Source organism: Crinia signifera, chromosome 3 (assembly GCF_055691185.1).
Source record: "Crinia signifera chromosome 3, ASM5569118v1, whole genome shotgun sequence".
NCBI classification, from domain to species: Eukaryota; Metazoa; Chordata; class Amphibia; order Anura; family Myobatrachidae; genus Crinia; species Crinia signifera.
The window spans coordinates 252297591-252318663 of NC_139219.1; the positions used below are offsets into that span (position 1 = coordinate 252297591).

The window sequence follows — 21073 nt, forward strand, 5'->3', positions numbered from 1 at the left end:
CTATTGTGCATCAATGTAAACTAAATAGGTGACCAAAAATGTATACCGTAATGCATAATACACGTCACACACCCATTACTAGTATACCACATGCCATAATGCCCATTACACGTTATGCCAGACACCATAATGCCCATTACGCCTCAAAACGTGATGCCCATTACACATTTTGTGTCAAACTTTGATGCCCATTACACATTATGCCACACACATAATTTGATACACGTGATGCCCATTACACCGTATGCCACACACCGTAATGCCTAATACATATAATGCCATATAAGTACAGCTTACCTACATGTTCGTTGCTAGGAGTTACATGCTTGATACCAGAGAATTCATGCTCGTTGCGCAAGGGGGATTATACGCTCGTTGCCCAGTGGGGATTACATGCTTGTTGCCCAGAGGGGGGGGATTACATGCTTATTGCCAAGCAGGGGATTACGTGCTCATTGCCCAGCCCAGTAGCCCAGGAGATGTACTCACAGACACAATCACAGCCACAGAACTATGTATCATATGGGGATTATTTAAACGGGAAGTGAAGGGATTATCTGAGAAAGATTTTTGCATGTGGCACAATCCAAGCCTTAGCTGAATCAGCCCACGGCATTTGCTAATGTCTAGGACAGGCTTTATCATGGTGAAACACCCTCCCCCCACCTCCTGACCCCCAGCTTCAACAAACACGCCGGCTCCCTGGTGGCCATCCCCGGCACACTCACCCTCCAGCAGCCGCAGGAGCATTTCGCAAAAGTCCACGGAGAGGCACAGCATGGCAGGCGAGTCTTTTGCCCATAAGAAAGAGTGCACATGTCCGCGCACGGCCCCCTGTTGATTGGTGTCCTGCTGCTGTTGAGCTCCTGCAGATCAACAACAGTAGCGGGACGCCAATCAACAGGGGGCCATGCACACACGAAGGAGGCTGCTGGACACGGGTGGGCAGGCTTCAGCGGGGACACAATATGCGGCCGCAGCAGCACTGACCAGGAGCCAGCCCGGCTGAGCAGCATCGTCATTGCTGCTGCCGGTGAAAATGAGGTGCTGCAAACATGTGGGGGATGCCGGTCATTAGGAGGTGCCTGTGCACCCCCGGCACCCCCCGTGCGCACGCCTATGATAGTGGGTAACAAAATTCCTACTACTCCCTCGTTCTGGCTACTTAACCTGTACCCAGGATCAATACAGACCTATAAAAAATCTTTGCTGAAATTTCTCAATAGTGCAGCTAAAGCGGTCATTCCAGTGCGCTGGCAATCCACCTCCCCTCCCACAATAAAAGAATGGTTTGCTCGTATAGACATGTATATGTCAATGGAGGACCTGAGGGTGGCACAGAGCGGATTCAGGTGTTTACAACTGTGTGGTATCCGTGGTTGGAATTTAACTCCTCCCGATTGTTCTCAGACAACAACTAAACGGCAGGCTGGCATACTCGCTGAGGCCTCAACCGTACTCCCTCCCTTTATTCCTTCCCCCCACTCTCCTCTCAATACACCCTCTCTTCAGTTTGTCTATTGTGTTTTTGTGTGTTATATATCCCAGATGTGCGATATGTCTCTGGACAGGTTATATAGACTTTGATGATTCGTTAACGATTAACGTTTAATAACCCACTTGTATTACATCTATTTGATATTTTCTGATTTGCTGTCCACAATGCCAAATGTTGTTTTTTCTACATTTTCAAAAATTCAATAAAGAAATAATAAAAAAATAAAAAAGTATCACTGCAAGATGCAGTGATACTGAAATAATTATACTGCCGGCATATTGTATCACTCTTAAAAGTAGCTCATTGTGCAATATCTACACTGTTAGTAATTGAAGAGCAGAAATATGTTTTGGCAAAAAGAAACAAGTTCTTGGTTTCACATAGAAATGAATAGAAAATTCACCTTTCAAGCAAACAGCTCCCATCATGGATTTTATCAAAAGAATGCTGACGCCTACTAACTTCTTCCTGTAATAAGAAAGAAAGATGCATGTGAAGAGCCATCGTCAGGTTCATTAGCATTTCATGAACAAACTTCTCTTGTCTTCGCTTTTCTGAACTTGAGAACTGACCTTTATTTTAGTGATATGAAATATAATATACATTTTATGCATACAGGAGTGAGTGTGCTAGTGAATACATGAAGGCAAGAATATAAAGGCAACAGCCTTGACAGTTGAGAATTGAAATGCATGTAGGGAAAGGCTGGGATACTGTACCATAGATATCAATGTTGATTATTCCAGGATTGACCTTGTCAATAGTTAATTTGCTGTCTTGACTTTTTCTCAATAACCCGTTTGCTGTGAGACCAGGATTAATGAATTTCAGCACATTTATCCATAGACCTTGGCTGTATGATCTTCATCACCAGAAGTATTGCATTCATGCTCATTTAGTCCAGCTTTGCTATAATTGCTCCTTAGACTCACTCTCCTTACATTTGTTCTTTGTGGCTTATACATTTGTGCTTCAATAAAGGGAGAGTGCAGGAATTATAAACAGAGACGTCTGACAAGTGGATTTTTCTAACGCCATTGAAATGATTCTTTTCATATTAAAATGTCTGCATACATCAAGATATCCAGAGTCCCTTTGGAACATCTGAGTGACAATGGGATATGACTGGCAGCCGGAGGAAGATAAATGGTGCCTTCTTGAACTTAGTAATGCCTACAGCTTGAATATTTTTCCAGCGAAGCTCAGTTTTATTGAAGTAAAATCAGAAGAATATATTGCTTTTCATTCTGCACAATTCTTGCTTAAAGGGAAAGGATTTCTTACCCACTTACAGTATATTTCTGTTTTTAAATGATTAGAACCCTTTCCCCGATAAACTATAATAGTGAGTACCGGAGTTAAGCTAGCGATCTGGATGATTCTTTATCCCTCACTCTCCCACTGAGAGCTGCACCCCCTGTAATGGAAACGGAGCTGATCAGCCTCTGATTAGGGGTTGTGACCACTACTGGACTTAGAGGTGAGTCAGGGCCAGGGTTGCAAGAATATATAAATCAGACGCAACCAAAAAAAAAAAAACACAGAGGAAGTAATAATAAATATATAAAATATCGGTACTTGTGGAGTATCACGGCTCCCATCGTATGGCATCGTATGCCATATGTAGTGGCATACGATGGCATACGATGGTATACGATGCAATGCGATTTTTACAGATTTTTGAGCATTTCTGGTCAAAAATCGTATGCGATCGCATCGGATGCCATACGATGCCATACGATGCGATGCGTTTTTTTAGCATACGATCAGCATACGATCAAGGTCGTGGGAGCCGTGATACTCCACAAGTACCAAAATATCAAACAGAAAAAATAATAATTGCTTCTTACAATGCTTTAAAATGTATTATTAATAATTTGCATCCTTGCGAGTCAACCAGATCCCGCCTTGAGAATGGTGGTACGCTGGCCCACCATTTGCAGGATGCGTACGTTCGCGCGGCATGCGAATGGATGTTTCACATAAACATCCATTCGCATGTCAGTGGGAACCTCCCACATCTATCGATGGTTACTGACCATCAAATGATGTGAAAGGTGCACGCATATGTAAGGTTGCTCTGAGGAACCATGCACATGCATGCATATACAGCGCTGCCTAATTTCTGTTGTCTTGTCTAGTACCTCCCAGTGGCTCACTATAACCACTTACTGGCAGCTACTTATCTTAATCTAATTGAAAGCACCTCATACCAGCACCTGGTTCCCTCATTTACCTTGGTAAATTCACCCCTTGCATGGCAAAGGATACTGGCTGCACACTTATCTCTTCAAGCTGTGCATGCATCTTCATACACAGCTGTGAGGGCAACCTAGATGGCGTGTGGCCATGCAGACCAGTAGTAAGCCACTGACCAATGGAGCCACTTTCCCCACCCATAACCCATCACAGATTAGAGATGAGCCAGTTTGGATTTTCTTGGTCCTTTTGCCAAACTAGTGAAAGTTTGGATTTATCCGGATGGCTATCCAAAACACGAGAGCTGATAACCAATAAGATGCCATTTTGAGATCTGAGTAAATCCAAACTCTTTATCTGTGATAGGGTTGTTGGTAAGTTCTCTCCCACCATAATGACCACTGTTAGGTTCCATAAGAGACCCAAGTAAAAGTACTTTGAACTGGCTGCACAGGTGCTCTTATGTATTTTACCATTAGATGTAGCTATATTAGTTTTGTGTTGCTAATGGTAGACAAAAAAATCCAGGTCGTAAATAAAATCATAACTAATATATAGTTATATATACAATAACTATATACAAATATGTGAATTACCTATTACTAACAGTTTTTTATATAGCACTAGAGGCACTTTAAGAGATTAAGGGGCCCATGGGCAGGCTCCTCCTCTGTGGTATGGCAGGCCCCTCCTCTCTTGTATGGCAGTAGACTGGCATTGTGCTCCGGGAACATAGCCATTCCAAATTCAGGGGGACAAGTTTGACAAATCACTGGAAAATGGCAGCCGTGCCCATTTTCCCAGTGGTACTTGCAGCTCTGCAGCTAGAGCTGGGTTGATGGAGCAGTAAATATAACTAAATAGGTGTGTGTTAGCCCCCTGGACATAGGGACTTGTGTGAACCACACACCTTGCACCAATTATAGCTACAGCAGTGTACAGCACAAAATATTCTGTTGAGCTTTACAATTGGAAACAACAGTGATAGAACAAAACTGGGTAATGACAGATACGGCAATGATATAGAGGTAGGAAGGCCCTTCTTGCAAGCTTACAATCTATGAACTTAGGCCCTGATTCTGGTTGACTCTGTAAATTGCGAAGCCGACGTAATCCCCCACAACCATGTAAGGGGATGTGTTACGAAGACACATCCCCTCGAATGTGCCCGCTGCTTCATGTGCCCGCTGCAGGAGAAATCATTTGATGGTCACCAACCATCAAATGATTTCTCCTGCCTTCGCAAATATAAATCAGTGGAGACTGAGTGATGTCAGCCGCCCGCCCCCTGCACACCACATCCTACCTGCAATCCCATGGGAACGCCCAGCGTTTTCATGGAGACACCTATGTCCGTGCGCCGCCTGTCAATGAGGTGCCCATTCTGCTGGTGTTGTGTTTGTCACTCAGCTGCTGAGAACCCATTGTGCACAAGCTTTGCTGTTGGCAAGATGTTCCAACACAATTTTGCCAAGAAGAGAACGAGAAATGTTAGATAGAAAAATGGGTACTTGTTTAGTTTCACGGCGGCAGCAGCCGTGCGTCTGAGTCCCCTTGCGGGGCTTGCTGCGCTCGCCCACGCTGCGGGCTCGGTGGCTCGCTGCGCTCGCCACGCTATCTAAAATTAACTCTATGCCAACGTGGATAGTAGGGGTATGAACTACCTTCATTGGCATAGAGTTCATTTACCTTATTTTTGATAGTTTAGTGAGCGCAGCAGCCGGAAGTTCATGGCGGCCATACTGCCGCCGTGAAACTAAACAAGTACCGAAAAATGTGCAACTATCTTCCAATATTTTGTTATTCACTGGATGCTTCAAGTCTTCTGTGACAAGTGGTAGGCATCCTAGTCGAACAAATAACATTTTGTAACATAGGGTTTACAAACCACAACAACACCAGAAACAAGCACTAAATCACTCCACCCACAGAGTACTAAGAGAACGGGTTAGAGGGACCATCTGACCATGATTTTGGGATGAGTGTTGTTGTTCAAATGGTCATTATATATTGCATCACCTTTGTAGAACATATATTTTGCTTGATATGAGTTCAGTGTCTTCCAGGCAGAGAGAATCGGAACCAATATAAGTTCTGGTTACACTAGATAACATTATTTAGTTAAACATCAAAAGACATTATTTATGAAGAGTTTAAGAACAAAATCTACAATAACAGCTAATAAATGTTTAAATAATTTAAATGTTCAGCAGTCAGAAAATCTATACTAATTTCAGTTTTGCACCATTGAACATGAAGTATTGATTAGTGCTCAATTTGTAGCTAAATTTATGAATCTGGCCATGTTAGTATATTCACCTTAACTGACTGGGAAGGGTGGGGGGGGGGGGGGGGGGCACCGCTATAGGAGATGGTTCCTGAACCATATAGTCAGTAAGAAGTCATGGGAGACACATTTCAGAGTCACCTAATGTTAACACCTTTTTGTGGAATTTTTACATTGATTTAAAATCACAGTAAATCTCAACAAGACTAGACTGGTCTCAACCATGCTTGCATCAAGTAAACATTTAAACTTAAATATGCACATTTAAATTGAACAGTGCATGGTGACCTTTGAACACAGTACTGTTCACAGTTTGAATTCAAAATGTAATTATTTTTTAATTATTTAAAAAAACATATACAAATATTTCAAAACAGAAATATCAGTTTGAATCAGTGGTCGAAGTGGGGCGGTATACGGGGGTATGCCATACCGCCACTTTAATCTGAAGATAAAAAAAAAAAAAAAATTTCCCCCTCAGGATGCTCTCTGATCACTCAGCAGCGCATATTGTGCTTTTGTAATACCCCTGTACAACGGGGCAGTCTGGCAGGGGACGTTGATGGACAGGGGGGTGTTCGAAGGTGCGCACTATATTCACTCTTTACTTTTCCATACCCCCACTTCAAAATTTCCATACCCCCACTTCAAAATTTCCACTTCGACCACTGGTTTGAATAGTATTCAAACGGAACGTCATGCTAATAGAAATGTTGATTTTTTAAATGAATGGCAAACCTCAAACGATATCTGCGGAAATGATCTGTGAATGATCAACGTGAACCTTGAAAACTGAATACAATCCTGGGTTTGCATGTGTCACAATAGGAGAATGAAGAGCAACATAAACATTGGATATTAAATATCAATTGTGGTGGGGGGGGGCGGTGATAATTTACCTTGGACATCATACAGTAGTTGTCTGCAATCTGAAAATAATTTTCACAGAAATGGTGTTAATGTTTTGACAACCCAAAAAAGAGATACCAGAATCTTCCTGCGAAAGATATTTGATGATTTTCCAGGTATACCACAATATTGCACGGCAAAAGCAGTTTTTGTTTGTTACGATAACATCTGTTCATGAGGTATGCGGTCATTTGGTCAACAGTGTCTACTGTAGGTTGACAGTCAAAAGATCGAGCACTATTGGTTGACAGGCAGGAGGTCAATACATGAAAAGGTTGGGTGCAGTAGGCCGACATGATGAGTGTCGACACAAGCAAACGGTCAACATGGAAAAAGGTCAACATGAGTTTTTCGTGTTTTTTTCTTTAATCGACTTGTTCATACTTTTCCCATCCCAGTGGACATAGAGGGAGAATATAATAGTGTGCTGAACGCAGTGTGGGGAGAGCGCAGCGAGCCATGCGAGGATATACGGTACACTAATACGGTGTCCACATTGACCTATGTCGGAGTCCTGCCTGGCTCGTGACTCCATGCCTATCTACAGTACAGAAGATTCTTTTAAAAACATATTTGTAAGATGTCCTTAATTTAGTAACCTTATAATTGTTTAAATTGTATGTTTTTATGTACTACAGTGATTCAAAATCAAGAAATCTAAAAACCCTTCATTGCATTATGACACAAATGTACATAATAAACACATAGAACATTTCTGAAAGAGGAGTAAGGAAACGTCACAGCAAATAATGTAATTATTTTAAAATTCCATGATTATGGCTGTTGGTTTGGTTCTAAACTGAGCAGCTCTCCTTCGGCCATTGTATAATAAGGGAGGCCGTGGTTGGCATATCGATTACAGACTACAGTAACATACATTTGCCATTCCAAGATCAAACTTGTATTTCAATGAACGCGCCAGAAATCACTTCATTTGCACTCACAGTTCCTGTATGAGTTTTAGAACGATATCAATCCCAAAATACTTATAAACAGATTTCTGGCCCGTGTGGCAATTTTATAATTAATTACAGCATGTTTCTCATAAGGGTGATTAAAAGTAACTGTCGGCACTCATAAATATTCATGAAAGTTAAATATGAGTTGCTGTCACTGGAAGCCAGTGTGTGTAATATACAAATAAAAAATAAAACCTTAAGCATGGCATTGGCAAAGACACAAAGCTGTTAATATGACACTATTGTGCCAGAGGCAGCATTAACACACAGCCAGGCTTACCATTATACTGTAGCAGGTTACAATGACAATATATTATCATTAGAGGAGTGACATAGCTTTCCCCAGCCAGGTCTCTAAAGGTTCTTATATCACTTTATAATGAGAACAATTGTTAAATATTTAATAACCACTCTAGGAATTGTGATCATTAAAACATGGGATTACAGTGTAAAATAATTTGCGGGCTTATTGTGGACATTTATTTAATATATTACATTTAACATTGTATGATCACAAGCACCAATCAAGCTTGTTTAATTAATGATTATTGTGCTTTGTATTATTTTTGTATAGAAAAACACTGCCCGTGAAAACACTGGGTGTACTCCTGTGAACACAGGCGTGTAGATGCCTGCTTGCGGTGGGCGGCGTATGTCACATGATGTCGGCGCCTGCCTTGAATTCAGCGGTTAGCGGCTGGAACAACGGTCAGTCTAGACTGACTTTTATTACCAAAGGGAAGAAAAAGCATTAGTTCGTGAGCAACCATCAAATGATTTATCTCCCGTTCGGCCGCATGCGAGTGGTTGGGTATGAGAATGCATCTGCTCGCATGCTAGGGAACAGATGCGGTCTGCGGGGGTTGGCGATTGGCCAGGTGTCATTTACCTGTTCAGTAGGCTGCGATCGTATGCAGCCTAGCGAACAGGTCGGAACCAGGCCGTAAATCCCAGGTTAATTTTATTTACATGGTTTTTAATCGTACATTTTTGGGCATCCTATTGATGGAAGGACCCATACAGGCAGATCATTTATTATTAAATCAGTACACTGCCAATCAGTGAGTTATATGGATGCCATTTATAAGGACACATATATTGAATAGCTCTTCTTTCATTAAGGGAAAATAAGCTCTTCCCCAAAACACTGCCAATTACCCACTTTCTTTCATTCAGGATTAGGCACAGGGGAGGTTAGGCTGCAGAAGGGAAGGTAAGGATTAGGCACAGGGGTGGTTAGGCTGCGGGAGGGGAGGTTAGGATTAGGCACAGGGGAGGTTAGGCTGCGAGAGGGAAGGTTAGGATTAGACACAAAGGAGGTAAGGCAGCAGGAGATTCTAATGACATAGGAGAGAGGGTTATGGGTAGGCTTAGCCTAAATACATTACAGATTACATTGTGTACAATACATAAACATGTATTGTGGAATAATCAGTGTGTCCACATTTTTAAAAAAGTGTGAGTGAAAAAGAGAAGGAATTAGGATACCTAAATTCCCCCTCCACCTAAGAGAATGGTCTAGATCCGCCCTTGCTATAAAGATAAGAGCCAGCCACAGGGAATGCCTTCTAGTACAGTGGTTCCCAACCTTTTTTGTCTCCCGTACCCCTTGATTAGGCTTTTCATTTAGGTGTACCTCCTCGTGAAATTTTTAGGGGGGCGTGGCCTAAAAAGGGGTGTGGCTTAACAGGGGCAAGTCATACTGGCAATGACGAGAGAAAAAAAAGTGCAACCACTTGACCACAACATAAGCTCAGCCCATTCTGCAGACAGCATATAAAATAACAGAACCTTGTCAAATCTCTATTACTGAAGCAACAGACATTCCAACGAATCACGTTAGCCTTCCAATAGTGCCAGATACACATATGCCCCCAAAAGTGCCAGATACACATATGCTCCAATGGTGCCAGGTATGCCCCCACAGTGCCAGAAACGGGAATGCCACCAAGGTGCCAGGTATGACCCCATGGTACTGGGTATGCTCCCACAGTGCCAACAATGCCCCTACAGTGCCAGCAACAAGTATGCCCCCATAGTGCCAGCAACAAGTATGCCCCACAGTGCCAGCAATGCCCCACAGTGCCAGCAACAAGTATGCCCCGCAGTGCCAGCAATGCCCCACAGTGCCAGTAACAAGTATGCCCCACAGTGCCAGTAACAAGTATGCCCCACAGTGCCAGCAATGCCCCCACAGTGCCAGCAATAAATATGCCCCCACAGTGCCAGCAATATGGTATGCCCCCACAGTATTTCCCAGCAGCAGCACACTCACCATTGACGCTGCGGCTGGGGAGAGGACAGTCCAGTGTCCCCCTGCCGTGTAGCTGCCGCTGCTGCTCCTCTCAGGGAAGGAGAGTACAGCACACTGCGTATCTCTCCTTCCCTTCACTGTGACTGGGCTGCCCGCCAATCAAAGTTTGTGGGCCGGCTCCTGATTGGCTGCCGGCCCGCAAGCTCTGATTGATTGGCGGACGGGCGGCCAGTCACAGGGAAGCACACTGAGGGGTAGGAGAGATGTGCAATGCACTCTCCTCCCCTCCAGCAACCTGTCTGACTGCCGTGGCAGCCATTACAGGCCGGGCCGCCGCGTACCCCCGAGCGGATGGACGCGTACCCCCAGGGGTACGCGTACCACAGGTTGGGAACCACTGTTCTAGTAGAACAGCTAGCCTGCTGCACCCACCTGCCCAGGCACCCATGCCCCCACACACTCCTCCCCGGCTCTCGGCTCCATGCCCCCCTCCGGCTATTCGGTCACTCACCCTCCACCTCGCGGGTGTTTCACGGCGCCATTGTCCAAGTACCATGGAGCCACTGCTTCTCCGCCAGACGGGACGGGGGGGGGGACGGGGGGGGGGACGCGGCGCTGAGCTGCGCAAAGCACCAGAGCACAAAGTGCTCCTCCATCTCTCTTCCTGCTGCAGCTGCTGGTGCCAGAGACAGCTTCCCCAGCAGCGCAGCATCTTAATGTTGAAGTAGGGGGTTACTGCTTCCACCAGCATATAATGCTGTTGGCGCGGGTTGGGATGTAATGCTGGTTCCACAGCGCCACTGCCATGTTGACACTGACACTAGTGTGGAGCAGGGGGTGGGCGGGCGGCTTCTGCCTGATTAATGCGCTGATGCTCAATTTCTCCCCTGCTGTCTACCTTCCGGAAACCGCAGAAACATATTTAAAAAACAAAACCTGGTGAGAGAAAAGTGGCAGCTCAAGGGCGCCCTCCAGTAGCAGGCGCCCTAGGCAGCTGCCTGAAGCTCGTGGTAGCTCCGGCCCTGAGCATAGTCCATGTTCATTTGTGCCAAAAAGGAAGAAAGCTACCAGTGAGTTGGAAAAACTCTGAGTAGGCTGCCACTGCTGAATAGCATACCCTCCAACATGACCCATTCCATTAGGTACAAAATTCTCTGTTCCTGGACTTCCCTGCCAGTGGCAGTTACAGAGGATCAACTCCAGCACAGTCCAAAATTCAAAGAGGGGAGCCACATCAACTGTCATGAGTCCAGGACAGTGATGTTTGGAGTGGCATTAGGTGTGGCTCCCCTTTTTGAATATTAGACTGTGCTGGAGCCCCAACTCTGCAACTGCCACTGGCAGGGAAGTCCAGGAACAGAGCATTTTGTACCTAATGGAATGGGTCATGTTGGAGGGTATGGAATAGAAATGTGGCCGCTGATGAGTCTGACTCAGAATCAGGCCCTTAAACTGCTTTATGTTAGATCTGTATTTAAGGCACCCTAATGGGGCCCACACACATAGAGATTTTGCTGAGGGATCTGAGCTATTCTAGATCACTTTGGGGTAGATTTATTAAGCTTGGTGAAGTGATAAAGTCACTGGTACTTTATCACCAGCCAATCAGCTCCTACCTGTCATTTTTCAAAGCCAGCCTGTAACTTCACAGTTCGGAGCCGATTGGCCGGTGATAAAGTACCAGCCACATTATCACTTCTCCGAGCTTAATAAATCTGTCCCTCAGATCGCTCAGCACACATTGCTGCATAGCAATGTATCAGTGAGGTGTGCTGAGCAATCTGTCAGGGCCTGTGCTTTCCGGTGAGAACATTGGCCCTGACCGGCAATGTAACTACTGTAGATTTATCCAGCATGCTGGATCTTAATCGCAGGGCGATAGCGCCGAGCATCGCTATTGCCCCTACACATGGAGTGACGTAGAGGCATTTTCTAAGCGATCTAGTCAAATTAAGTCAGATCACTTAGGAAATTCCCTGAAATCGCGATGTGTGTAGGCAACATAACAGAACCGGTTTAAGGATGTTTCAGCATAGCCTTAAGAACTGAGGGGCAGATTTATTAAGCACGGTGAAGTGATAAAGTGTCTGGTTTTTATCACCAGCCAATCAGCTTCTAACTGTGAAGTTACAGGCTTGGTTTGAAAAATGCAAGGAAGGAGCTGATTGGCCGGTGATAAAAACCCAACACTTTATCACTTCACTTAATTTAATAAATCTACCATTGAGTTTCAAAACCACTGGATTGTATTGATAAAACAATGCCCGAAATATATTATCATTATAATCCTTCATTGCTGTAATTCATTAATTAATGATGAGGCAAAAATAGACCTAGATTTTAAAGATCCACATGGTAACTGCTATTTAAAATGTATTACCTAATATAAAGGTGCGAAAAAATAACATTTATTTTCAAATGGTTTTGAGTATAATTTCATTCAGATGGTGACCTTCATTGTGATACATATTTGTAATTGATTTCCGAAGTTTGGCATCACTTGGCCAGTCATTACTGTGCTATTGCAGTAATTTCTTGACAAAGTTCACTTTTATATTTTTGGATAAGTTAAGAAGCGGAATTTTATCATTAGCTTCATAAAAGGTCTCTACACAGACAACGGGTCAACAAACATCGACCAAGAGCCATGAATGAACTGAAGGCTGCTATACACCAAGAAATAATTATATCACATTCAAATTCAATTCAATAAACTGTATTCCATGCCCTTTTAGATTATGTACTAAAATTTTGTTAACCTGTAAAATCTGGGACTTTTTCCCCTCACCCTATACAGTACTGTATATCTACACATGTTCAGGCACTTAACTTTTGTTCCACTGGTGGTAGGGATGTAAGGCTTTGTTTCCGAATGGTACCCAAACCAGTTAGTTGAACTTAGGGCTTTATTCTGATTGACTTGCAAGGCTGCGAAATTCGCAGCCTTGCAAGTCCATCAGACGCCGTCCTCCACCCGCAGTGCCGGCAGCCGTCCTCGCTCCCAGTACCCCCTGCATGGCTGCGAATGGATGATTTACATAATCATCCATTCGCAGATGGGAAAGTCATTTGATGGTCACCGACCATTGAATGATTTCTCCCGTACACGCAGTTCAGAGTGTAGAGTATAGTCACTCTAAACTGCGGGCGCCCTGTGCAAGGACAGGGCGGGCAGCTGACATCCGGTGAGGTCAGCCGTCCGCCCCCCGCAATTCCGTCACAGCCTCATTAACCTAGGAACGCCCAGATTTCTCATGGGAACGCCCATGGAATGCTGGGCGTTCCCATATGCTAATGCCAGTGCCCCTGCCCTCCTCCGCCCCCCACTCGGCGTGTAGGGTGCGTGCACCCAGCGAACCGAAAGTTCGCCGTGGGTGCACGCACCCTGTGCCTGCACATGCACAGAAACGCGCATGCGCAGACACAAAACTTCGGTCTTCTGTGCGAACGCACGGAGGACCGAATTAATCAGAATAAGGTCCTTACTTTGAATTTAAAAAAATGTCAGTACATTTTCAAACTTCGTATACTGTATATTATTGTTATTTGTAAACATTAAATCAAAGTTCAACTCAGAACTTGAACACTGTTTGATTAAAATATATTCCATTAAAATACTATAAGGTGTAGACATTTGACCTTGAATAGGTAACATGTTATAGGGTACTTGTGTACTAGCACTGCGCCCACGATATTTGGTCGCACAACATATAATCGCATCGCATCCCATGGCATACACCCAATGCACTGCGATGTGATGCGATTAAAAATTGTATAAGCCCCCTATACGATGTTTAATTGTATAACCACCCTAATGGGGGCTTACAATGTTAAATGCACCCCCACGCCACCCTCACTATGAACGTGAACCCGAAGCGTGGCGAGCAACGAGCCCGCAAGGGGCGGCGGTACGCGTCCTCCGACCTTATCATACCCCCATTATCCACGTCGGCATGGAGTTGATTTTATTTAGTGTTGCGAGCGCAGCAAGCCACCGAGCCCGAAGCATGGCGAGCACAGCGAGCCCCGCGAGGGGACGCGTATTACTTTACATGTATTCCACGTCCCCGCTTCGGGCTCGGTGGCTCGCTGCGCTCGCCACACTATATAAAGTCAACTCCACGCTGATGTGGATAGTAGGGGTATGAAAAGGTCGTAGGACGCATACTGCTGCGCTCGCCACACTTCGGGTTCACGTTCATAGTGGGGGGGTGGCGTGGGGGTGCATTTAACATTGTAAGGGTGCTTATACAATTTAAAATCACATCGCATCGCATTGTATGGCATTGTATGCCATATGCAGTACAATGGTATACAATTTAAAATTGTATACCATCGGGTGCCAATCGCTTTGCATCGCATGCCTTATGGTCTGCGATGCGATGGGCGCCGTGCTAGTACACAAGTACCTGTTATAGTTTATTCATATGTATTGCGGGTGATGCAGAGGAAGTAATACGCCATTGGGTGCAGCATATCTTGGGCATTGTGCATGCTGAAGAAGAGTCTGCTCGGTATGTTCTTATGCAGTTTTGCAGAATTTTACAAATGGATCATTGTAACTTGGGAGGAGAGAGGTGTTCTAATGAGTAAAGTAAAAGCACTTTTTTGATTTAATGCCCATTTTGTATCCAACTCTATTTCAGCTTCATTACTTGTGAGATGCAAAGTGACCTGAACAGGTACAAAAATGACAATTCTAATATAAGCACATTTAAGAACTGCTATACATATGGTTAATTTGAGCAACTCTGTCTGACAGCGCTTGTGCTGATCTGCATGTCCCAATGAATTTACGCACCATGATTTTGCACCAGTGTACTGAGGCATGCTACTCGGCACACATCAAAGTGCGTACCTCTCTGTGCTCTCCGGAGATGTATCTGCGTGTACAGGTGGAACAATCTGAAATAGTGAACTACTGTACATTCTTTCACAAGAGGATCATTATTTGTTATCACAGTTCTTTTCAGCTAACATGCTGTAACATCTTGCCATATGTGGACAATATGGGTGACATTTAATGAGATGCAAAAATTTGATTTGTGTGAATTTTTCGCCAAAAACGCCTGAAATCGCACGTTTTTCCCGAAATTGCATATTTAATGAAATGCGAAAAACTTCAAAAACCACAGATCATTGAGATCTGTGCATGGTCCTGTCTTAAAAAATGTGTAAAAGTTATTTTTTTTTTTAAATGGCTTGAGGTCCCCCCTCCTGAACATAACCAGCCCCTGGCCCATCTGATTATATCTTTATCAGAGTATTCTTATTTGTAGTATTCGTAAAAAAAAAAGAGAGAGATTAGAAAATAATGCAAAAAAGGAGGGTGAAAGAAATATGAGAGGAAATAAATAAATAAATAATTGTAAAAAAAATGGGGGGGGGGGGGGGTAAGGGAAAGAGGAAGGGGCAGACACTGTACATGGTTAAATGGGCCTGGGGTGAGACCAGCTCACTCCAGGCCAGGTATTTGCCCTTACTGACACATTTTAACACATGGAGCTAATTATTTTTGTGAGGAGACTTGGAAAACAATAACTGTTTGGGTCCAGAGGGCCGAGTTGGAGAACCTTTGCTATATGTCAACCAAAACCCACAACAAAGATGCTAATTCATAAAAGGGGGAGTCTATCACCCCTCTTGGTATATCCTTCATGTTTACGTCAAACCCTTCAGTCCCATTGCTGCTTTGTCAAAGATGCCACCTGGCTGGCTGTTCCTAAACTTTACAGCAAGGCAGCTAAAAATAGATTACCCCATCACGTAAGCAATCAGACAGGTGTGCACAGCAGGAGACATGTTAGGATTTCTTTTACTCCCGTCATAGATCCTCTGCAGGAAGAAATCCTGAAGTCTCAATAACACGAACATCTCACCTATACCTCTATTCATAGTAATAGCATAATCAATTCCTGGCAACACATTTGGGATTATGCCACTGTCAAAAAAATGTTTTTGGGAAAATATAACTGATCCAAGATATTCAAGGTTGTACAATATCCAAGCAATACATTATGGTAAATGTGTGTATATATGCAGAGAATACATTGCATCATGTTCTCCCTCATGGCCTGCAATCAATTCCTTGCAGCATGTGGTCTTTGCAAGCAGGTGCAATAAAAAACAAACACCGGCAGCGCTGCAGGTTTTCACAATGAATAATTTATTACTCCCAGCAGCGTTACTTCTGATAATTAATAGGCAGCACAATGTTTGTGGAAAATACAGTAACTCTTTTCTAATCTAAGTATAATTTGTTAGGCCATAAAAAGTAACCTCTTCTATTTCCTAGGGTCACATTATATAATTATTTAGCTATTCGCTCAATGGGTTGTTGGCTGCGACTCAAAATGAATTTAAAGCAATATATTGTTGCCATTATATGATACCAGGAGAAGGAAACCGTAATAGACAGAGTAGAAAATTGAAGCCAGGAATGTAAATGCAGCCAGGAAACTGAAACATTATATATGTACAGTAACCAAAGTTGTCTTTCATCAACCACAAAAGGCTCTACTACCAAACATCCCACTTACTGTCTTACGCTAATTGTCAATAATTAATTATTTAATTGATAAGATAATGTACCTGACGTTGATTTGGATGGATGTAGGCATACATGGTCCATAAGCAGACTTGTGCACACAGTACCTATGGTCCTGAGATGTGAGTGTGACTACTGTTGCTACAGTACAGTATATTTTTCCATTTGCACATGTGATTATACATGGATATGGACAGAAGCTAATTGAGCATAAGAACGCCCACTGCTGTCTTATCATTTCCATCTAAAACTACCGATACATCTGTACTTTTGTTGCAGAGCAGGTGATGTCGCCTCTGATGAGGCACGGGATACGGTCACTAGGTCTACAAACGTTGGGTCGACAAGCAGGAAGGTCGACATGACTTAAGGTCAACATGGGTTAGGTTGACAGGGTCATTAGGTCGAAACAAGCATTAGGTCGACATGGGGTTTTTCACTTTTTTTGAGCCGACAGGCAGTATTTCATGCCCTACCATCCACTAGGGCGTGGCGGGAGAATAAAATAGTGTGCCGAGCGTAGCGAGGCACTGTGCCCGACGCATGGCGAGCACACGCAGTGCTACATTTCAGTGTCCATGTCGACTGTGTCGAAATTTGGGACACAAATTTGTGAAAACCCCATGTGGACCTTTTGACTGTCGACCGAATGCTTGCGTCAACCTTATTAGCCTGTCGACCTATCCCATGTCGACCTTCCTGCATGTCAACCTAATGCTTGTTGGCCTTCTTGGTGGTGACCCAATGATCCATACCCTGAGGCACAGACTGAGCTGAGTCCTGAGTCATAGTGCTGACTTGCGTACAGTAGCCGCTGTGTAGCCTCCCCATGTGTCCCTACGTCATTTAATAGTTGTTGCTGTCAACATTATGTCAGTGCACTTGCACCAATCTATCCTTGGTGGTCTTTCACTTGCGCCAGCATATCTTTGTTGCCCGGTCTCTTGTGCCAGCCTATCCATTGTGGGCTATCACTTGCGCCAGCATATCTTTGTTGCCCGGTCACTTGTGTCAGCCTATGCCAGCATATTCTTGATGCCCAGTCACTTCCACCAGCCTAACCTTGGTGCCTAAAAATTGTGGCAGTCTATCCCTGGTGCCCAATTAATTGTGGCAGTCTATCCTTGGTGGCCTTTTACATGTATCAGCCTTATCCTTGGTGCACTATCACATATTGTATGCCAGCCTATCCTTGTTTCCATGTCACAGGCACCAGTCCTATCCTTTGTGCCCCTGTCACATGCACCAGCCCTGTTCTTGGTTTCATATCACTTGCACCAGCCTATCCTCGGTGCCCCATCACATACAGTACAACAACCCTATCCTTGGAGCTCTATTACATTCACCAGCATATCCTTGGAGCCATATCACCTAGGAAACTGAGTAATGCGTAATAGGAGCATTAATACAAGATTATCCTGTTGTTCCTATTATGTGCAATGTAGCAAAAGTATATATCGCTCATATAAATCCCCCTGGCAGACTCATCATAATTTACAGTATCCACCATTCCCTCTGTTACTGGAGTACCTCCTACAGCCAACAATAATGAAAGAATCTCCAAAAATATGACTTGCCCCCAGACACACTGTTATGCACAGTCAACGTAAAAAGTCTACACTTCTGTCCTATATCAAGAAGGATTAACTGCAGTTAAACATTTTTGCACACGAACCCTTGCAGAAATAGTAACCCATTCATTAAACCGGGCAGCGTTAAGCTGCTCCTTAAGCAGCAAACGGCCGCTGCTTAGTGAGCAGTACTGAATTAGGCCGCATGTGCGCACTACAGTACATAAATAACAAAAATAAATAATAATAATAATGATACTCATGAAGGTACTTGTTTGCTAGCACGGCGCCCAGATTTTTTACGTACACAAGCGTACTGAAATCGCATTGCATCGCATCACATATAGTAGTAGTATGCGATGCGATTTCAGTAAATTAGTTAATAGTTAACACATGTCGTCATTACTGTGTCAGCTGTATGAATTTGCATGTGTGAATGTGTTCCTAAAACACCACCACTATCCACGCCACCCCGAAGCTTGGCGAGCGGCGGCGGAACGCGTCCTCCGACCTTTTCATACCCCCACTATCCACGTCAGTGTGGAGTTGATTTTATATAGTGTGGCGAGCGCAGCGAGCCACCAAGCCCAAAGTGTTGGCGAGCGAAGTGGAATACATGTAAAGTAATCCACGTCCCCTCACGGGGCACGCTGCGCTCGCCACGCTTCAGGCTCGTGGCTCGCTGCGCTCACCACGCTATATAAAATCAACTCCACGCCGGCGTGGATAGTGTGGGTATGAAAAGCTCGGAGGACGTGTTCCGCCGCCGCTCGCCACGCTTCGGGCTCGCCACACTATATAAAATCAACTCCACTCTGACGTGGATAGTGGGGGTATGAAAAGGTCGGAGGACGCGTTCCACCGCCGCTCACCAAGCTTCGGGGAGGCGTTGATACTCGGGTTGATGCTAAACAATGGCATAGGTGCAGGTGCTGACAATGGTAAGCACCCATCACGTCTCAGACTATGCACACATCACATGTCATACATCACATCTAATTGTAAGCACCCATCACATCTTGTGGGATGGGTGCTTGTACAATGAAATATCGAAACGCATCGCATTTGGTGCACTGAGATGGGATTAGATATTTCATTGTATAAGCACTCCTATGCTCTTTATATGGACATGGCATCGCATGCTACTATAACGCGGCATACAATGCGATGTGATTTCACTACGGTGAATAGCCCAGTACGCTAAATGCGTACTGGCCGCCTTGCTAGGAAACAAGTACCCTCATGATAAGATAGATAAGATAAGATAGATAAGATAATTTATTGTCATTGTAAAAAGAACAACCAACATAGTTGCCAACACAACGAAATTCCAATCTTAGTCTCAGAGAAATACATCAGAAGACAACAGTGTTAACAGTTTAGGTTAAAATCACACACTGCGGTTGGAAAAAAGCTATTTTTCAGACGAGAGGTTCTAGCTTTTATGCTCCTCAACCGTCTGTTAGATGGTAAAAAGGAAAAGGCATAATTGTAGGGATGGTGTTGGTCTCGCATGATGCTATCCCTCTTACGTCTACAATTTTTTACAAAAATGTCTGAGATAGTAGACAGATCACAACCAATAATGGTTTCATGAATTCTTGAGCATAATTTCCAACTGATTTTCTTATTACAGTTGAGTTGAGTTATGTGAGGGTGACCTGGGGAACTCCCCAGAGGTCTGCAATTGGAGGGTAGATACCAGGAAAGAGTGAGAACACTGATATGAGGCTGCAAGCAAACAGCCACTAAGTTCAGTAACTAACTAACTATAGGTCGTACAGAGTCATCCTGATAGCATGACCACCATAGGTTATACAGAGTCCTCATGATAACATGACCTCTATAGGTCATATAGTTCATACAGAATCATCATGATAGCATGACCTCCATAGGTCACACAGAGTCATCCTGATAGCATGACCACCATAGGTTATACAGAGTCCTCATGATAACATGACCTCTATAGGTCATATAGTTCATACAGAATCATCATGATAGCATGACCTCCATAGGTCGCACAGAGTCATCACGATAGCATGACCTCCACCGGTTGTACTGTGCAAGAGAATGCATTAGCAAAAAAAATGTGAAAGGTGGGAAAATAAAATCCAAGCACTATTAACATGTTATCTCTCTCTCCACATTCTAGTAAAGAAGCTTTTGCAGCTCATCTATCTTTTCAGATATCTCCCACCAAATTTCTTCTTAATCAATAATGTTTTCAAGGTCATTTAATTTATTCCAATAATGAGCAGGAATATCCTAAGACATAATCAAATTCACTAGCTCATTATCACTTTGTAGATTTTTTAATCAGGACAAAAACAATCAAATTACAACAAGGCTTAATAAATATAATTGAATTTCTAGATTTAAGGCAGATTAAAACAGGTTTCTCTTTGTAGTTGTGTCATTTAAACGAAGCCTATCCTGCTGGCAATGGATTACGCTAATAAATTGTTTATATCAAGTACACTTTTGTTCCTAACAACAAATGCTCCAAAAGTACTAATGACATTGATTAAAAAAAAAAAGAAAAAAGGGGATGTAATTAATTTGATGAATTGAGCGTCATTGTAAAAATGTGACCTTGACATATTTCTTGCCTCCTTGGGAGCGAAAGTAAAAAAGAAAAACATGTAGCAGAAGGAGATACAACCTTTGTCATGCCAGCTGCTACAGATCAACAGGATGTTTCCCATGACACTCAACCAAGACGCCGGTAAGTAGAATAAACGGAGAATCTGGTGAGCAATAAGTCTTAGCCAAGTTACAGTAACTTAAAAATTCACTGATTATGCTCAATACATTTTGTCAACCTTGTTATGACCAAACCTATTTTTTAC

The 21073-nt window shown here is 43.6% G+C and overlaps 1 protein-coding gene across 1 annotated transcript in view; it reads right to left on the reverse strand.

Annotated features, from left to right (window-relative positions):
- The window catches only part of SCHIP1 (schwannomin interacting protein 1), a 400884-nt gene that overhangs the window by 324614 nt on the left and 55197 nt on the right, over positions 1-21073 (reverse strand). Inside the window, exon 2 of the mRNA XM_083177853.1 lies at positions 1902-1966. Within this exon, the coding sequence (XP_083033979.1) occupies positions 1902-1966 (65 nt within the window). The remainder of the gene's footprint in view (positions 1-1901; positions 1967-21073) is intronic.